General features: G+C 36.1%; 1 protein-coding gene across 1 annotated transcript; it reads left to right on the top strand.

Annotated features, from left to right (window-relative positions):
* The first annotated feature begins 4332 nt into the window (after positions 1-4332).
* LOC120620555 (olfactory receptor 2L2-like) lies at positions 4333-5437 on the top strand. Its single transcript, XM_039885614.1, has one exon. It carries the CDS (start codon positions 4333-4335, stop codon positions 5269-5271), a length of 939 nt encoding a protein of 312 aa, XP_039741548.1. The 3' UTR covers positions 5272-5437.
* Positions 5438-6181: the final 744 nt, after the last annotated feature.

A 6181-nucleotide genomic window follows, 5' to 3' on the forward strand; every position in this document is an offset into this window, starting at 1 on the left:
CAAGAGAGATGAGATGAGGGTTGGACTGGGAGTTAATGAAATGGTTGGGGTGTGTCTAGTGCTCACCCATGGAAACTGAATCAACTATGTGCAAAGTTGATTCAATGGCTAAAGGTCACACCTGGATCCAGGTGCTCAGTAAAGACCCTGGAGGGTAGTTTCCCCGAGTGCAATTGTGCTAGTCAGGGCTGGTGGTCATGAGTTGCCCCGGGGCTTTAGCTCAGTACTGACTGCCCCCTGCTGTTGGCCTCATGCAGTCACTGAACCCTAAAGGAATGGACACATGACAACAGCATAGGCGACCTGACATTGCTCTTGTGACTCACTTGGGAGATTAAAAAGAGAAAACACTTCATCAATGCATAGTAGATGACAATGTGCAAATGGAGACAGAGATGAAAACTAAGAAGATCGAAGCTATATTAGCTGAGAGTTTCTTAACAAAATTGTCTCTTTGTGCTAGATCATTCTTTGTCTGTGAGTGTCCTGTGCTTATTAGAATATTTAGCAGCACCCACTACATGGCAATAGTGACAGTCAAACACATCTCCAGACATTGCCCAAAGTCCCCTGGGGAGAGGGCCCATTCGCCTCCCAGATAAGAACCACTTGCTTAACTGATAACATATGTCAAATGGGTTTAGCACTCACTATGTACTGCCCTGTTTAATGATTTTATGCCTGTTAGTTTGCAAGCGACAAGCTCAGAGTTAAATTCACCAGATCAATGTCACATTCCTAATAAGTGGCAGTACTAGTGGTAAATTGAAGATTTGATAGTTAATGCTGTGCAATTTATTTGTGAATGTATCAGTATCACCCACCTGAAACAGCACAAAGTGCTGGAGCACGCTGCGCACGTGTGTGTGTGCACGTGCACGTGCATGTATGTGTGTGTAACTTTGATCTTAGTGAATTCTAACTTATGAAATTATGGGAACATGTAAACAGTATAAATTCTCACTTTATTGAAAACGTAATTTTATAAATGCTAAATAACATACTTAAATGTTTAAATCACTTGAGGAATGCATGGTATTAACACATTAAGCACACTTTGTATCTCCTATCTTGGGGTTTGTTTAGTTAAGCACTGGCCAATGAGAAACATCACACAAGATGACGCCCGCAGATGCATAATTATACATTTTAAATATCTGTACCAACAATAAATATCTGAATTCAAATATTGAGAAATATTTCTCAATATACTACTTCCAAACTTTCTAAGAAAAAGATAAGAAAAATGAGCTATGGAAGGAAAATATTTACAGAAATGTGATATGTGTCACTTTCAAAGTTACCATGCAACTTGGGGATAGAATGTGTACTTCTATGACCTGACTTAGGAGCAGTGCGGGTCGTGTTTGGTAAAAATATCTTTCTACATAGAGACACCTTTTATAAAAAGCAACATATGATTTAGACTTTAGATAGAATCCATAAGGTATTATGTACCTCTAAATGATATCATGAAGCCTTTTTTCTCCCACTTACTAGAGGCTGGCGTGAACTCTTGGGTTGCTACAGCACAGCAGTGAAAACAGCAAGAGCAGGAGACCCAAGGAAGCATGTCTCTAGGGAGATGTGAAATGTGAAAGCATTAAACTCTAAAATATTTTTATTGGACATAAAATAACCTATCAAAAACAGTTTCCATCATCTACTGCCTAGTGTGAATAGAGAATTTGTTTGTAAATAGCTTGGGGTGGCTAAAATATGAACCTCACATTTCTGATTTACCACCTCTCATACAGAAAGGGATAAGAATATGTTTTTAGCTTGTGATATGTGGAAAGTCACTTAAATTCTCTGAATTTCAGTTCTTTTACAAATGTGGATGATACTACCAACCTCAGAAGCTTGTTGTCAAGTTGGCATAATTCCTGACACCTGTCAGGCTGCCACAGGGGATGGGCAATAGATTCATGCCTGAGTCTTCCCTCACACAGACATAAATTGCCCAAGAGCGTGGCATGCCCTATCTCTCATCCAGCGTACAATGTTAGACAGGTGCTGTTTTCTCCTGTATATTGTGAAATAGATTCTGATAGTTAAGTGTCAACATTTTTAAGGTGACATAAAGTAATCAAAAGAGGTGAAAGTTTTTTTAAAATGAAGTATAAATAGGTTAGTCATTGTTATTTCAATGGCTAGAAGCAGAAAAAAACTCATAGAAATAATCCTATAGAAGTTTCTATGTCCATTCAAAAATGGTCTTCTCTTTAAAATACACATATAATATGTATGATTAATTCTTTTGTAGGAAGATCCTTTCATATTAGTGAAGGCCCAGTCTAAATGGCATAACTAAAAATTGCACACTCCATGGATCCAGTACCAGGTTTGATGGGTCACCTGCTATTTCCATGACCTCTTCATATCCCTCACCTTCTTATGTCTATGATACTATGTAAATAATAAATACTTGTTAAATTTTGCTGTGGAAAGTCCTTTTTAAAAAAACCAATGATAAGCAGTGATAGTAAAAGTTATTTCAAACATTGCTTTGGCAACAGGGTAAATAATTCAGATTAATGTAATATATCTTGATAGCAGCTTAATATGCTGTGTCAGCTCCAGAAAACCAAAGGACATTTTAAAAAAAAATGTTTGCTCTTTCTTAGCTAGTATATCATATGTTATCACAGTGGTTCTCATGCATTTTGCTGGACTCTGTGAATGGTGTTTCAGTGGTGCCTCATATTGTTCGATTCTGAGAAATAATCTCATAATTTAATTCAATATACTTTTTCTGCACATTTGTAGAAATACCCTAATCATACATAAGTATTCCTGCTCACTTTCCTAATTTCTAATGTATTATTTTTTACTGTTCTTCTCTTTTTTCTTTATTTTTACTTTCAATTTTGTATAGGCCTATTTACCTCAGTCTTCCTGGAAGATTTTTTGACATTTCTTTTCAAAACTATGAATTAATTATTTATATTGGTTAATTCTTTCAAATTTTCAAGAGCACTTATTTTGGTAGAATAACATGTTATAGCTTTTTGAAGATGTTATTTATTATTTTAAAATATTTTTGTCTACATTTTCTCTTTTTTTCTTAATTTTTGCTCTGTGTATATTTTAATCCCCTCTTTCTTGACTTTCTAAAAAATCTAGGCATCTATGGATTTATAATCTGTATGAGTCATACTGTAACTTGTTAGTTCCAGTTGTTCCAGGACATTCCTGGTATTAAAACTGAAAGCCCCATGTTCCAAGAGCCTCCTCATTTGGAGCAAACCAGGATGATTGGCAGCCTGCCAATCTGGCATGATGTCAAAGTTTTTCTCTGGTAGATTTATTTGGAATGTTATTTCCTCCAATCCCCACAGTTTTTTGAAATGAGAAAACCTTTTCCCCATTAACTGAATAATCATTTTCTATTCAAATTCCATCAACTAAAATATATTAAAATCTTCCATCTGACATTTCTTCCTTTTTGTATTTTTAATCTCATGATAATTAACATTTGATGATTCCTGAGCCTCTGGTTAATGGTGGCTGCAGTGCCCATGGAATTCAGAAGATCTGGAAATAGATTTACCATCTACTAAAGAATGAACAACTGAAAAGGAAGAATAAAAATGATGATAATGTAAGAATCGCACAATCAAGACTATTAGTGTGTACTTGATAATATTAAGAAATAAAGCCTGATGTTTTTCTTAGCTCATGACTCTTAATGATAAATGAGTTTCAGGAGATTTTACTCGGCAAAGTTATCAAAGATATATAAGATATCAAAGAGCTAATTTAGCTTCCCAATATGAGAAAAAAAAAGTTATAATTACATGTTTCAATATGAGAAAAAAAGTTGTAATTACGTGTTTCAAATGATGATAAAAACAAAATCCTGAATACAGGAAAAAATGTCACCTTCTGTGTATCACTAAATTCGTTTATATAATGAGCCAAACACATATTCATTTAAACTGATATCCATTAGTAGTCAGTCTTGGCATAAGAATTATGCTTATGTTTAATTAAAATATTTGATATATTCGATACATGAATTTGTGATGGTAGATAATCATTTATATCCTATTTAAATATGTAGAGATATTTTCATTTTGTTATTTCATGGATTCCTTACAAAAGACTTGGATGTAAATGTACACCACCTGAACTTTGATTTTGGATAAGAGAATGGGATTTTTTTTTTCAAAATAAGAAACTTTGATTATTCACTTAATGAAATGGGTAGTAATAAAATACTGAGAGTTATAATAAAAACAAAATTTAAAAAACAAATACACAGTTCACAATTCTTTGTTTACTATAAATACATGCATATCTTCTCTCTTCTTTCAGGAAAGCCAGCGAATGGAGAATTACAACCAAACGTCAACTGATTTCTTCTTATTGGGATTGCTCCCACCATCAAAAATTGGGCTGTTCTTCTTCTCTCTCATTGTGCTCATGTTCCTGATGGCTTTGCTTGGCAACCTGTCCATGGTCTTCCTCATCGTGCTGGACGCCCACCTCCACACCCCCATGTACGTCCTCCTCAGCCAGCTCTCCCTTATTGATTTGAACTACGTCTCCACCACTGTCCCCAAAATGGCTTTCAACTACCTGCTGGGGAACAAGTCTATCTCGTTCATTGGGTGTGGGGTTCAGAGCTTCTTCTTCTTGACTTTAGCAGTCACGGAAGCTCTACTGTTGACATGCATGGCCTATGATCGCTATGTGGCCATTTGCTTTCCTCTCCACTATCCCACCCGGATGCGTAAAAGGGTGTGTGTGCTGATGATAGCAGGGGCTTGGACGATGGGCGCTATCAACTCCTGTGCCCACACTGCATACGCCTTACATATCCCCTACTGCCAATCCAGGGCTATCAACCATTTCTTCTGTGACGTTCCAGCTATGCTGACTCTGGCCTGCATGGACACCTGGCTCTATGAACGCACAGTGTTTGCAAGCACCACCCTGTTTCTCTTGTTCCCTTTCATTACTATTGTGTGTTCTTATGGCCGGGTGCTCCTTGCTGTTCTCCGCATGCACTCAGAGGCAGGGAGAAAGAAGGCCTACTGGACCTGCAGTACACATATCACCGTGGTGACTTTGTACTATGCACCCTTTGTTTACACTTATCTACGCTCAAGATCCCTGAGATCTCCAACAGAAGACATGGTACTGGCGGTCTTCTACACCATCCTGACCCCAGTGCTCAACCCCGTCATCTACAGTCTGAGAAACAAGGAGGTGATGGGGGCCTTGAGGAGAGTGATTCAGAGAATCCATTCTGTGAAAATGTAAACACAGTTGCATTAGCCCTACAGCCTCACAGGGAGGTCACGTCAAAATTGTATAGTTATTAGGAAAAATATAATTCCAAGATGAGAACAGGGGCTAAATTAATATAGAGCATTAATGTAATTGAGATTAGACAAAATAATTATATTTTCTCAACTCTTATTTTTGTTTCATTTGTGGTAATATTTCAATGAACGTAAAGGGCATATATTTTACTCTAATGTGTGGACAATAAAGTTGTATCAATATGTAGAAATAAAAATTAAAACTACCAAACTTCATGTTGTCATTCACTATACAACTTCTATTATACTTTGTATATCACCCAAATGGCTAAAATAAGCGAAAAGAACACTAAATGTTATGCTATTGCTGTGTTCATTTGACAGTATATATTTGTTTTATTTCTATTACAGTTTTCTTTTAGCTGGTGAATGCGGGTTCCTCTATTTCTCATTTTTCAGAGGTGATAAATATGAAGACAGGCAGAGAGTTCTGTAGGAAATTACAAGTCCTTACAACACTATAAAGCAAACACAAGTTTATATCTTTCATGAAAGGTTTCCTGGAAACATATGGGTGAATTTTAAGAAGTAATTTATTTACAGGTCTATGCAACCTTCAGAATAAATTAATATAGTTAGGGAGATGCAAAATGGACCATAGAAGAATGAGAGACACTTTATAAAAGGATTAATGGAGAGACAAGATGGAATAGAAGGTAAAGTCTGTACACGCTTCCTCTTTTGTCCACCCGAAATTATTATTTTTAATTAATTAAGATATTTTAACATTGGTTAATGAAATCCAATAAGTTTCAGCTATACACTTTAACAGCAAGGCATATATATATTTACACTGTATGTTCACCTCTCGTAGATAGATTTCTTTCTGTCACCACATATTTGACCCC

Source organism: Pteropus medius, unplaced genomic scaffold (assembly GCF_902729225.1).
Source record: "Pteropus medius unplaced genomic scaffold, Ma_sr-lr_union100, whole genome shotgun sequence".
Classification (NCBI taxonomy): Eukaryota; Metazoa; Chordata; class Mammalia; order Chiroptera; family Pteropodidae; genus Pteropus; species Pteropus medius.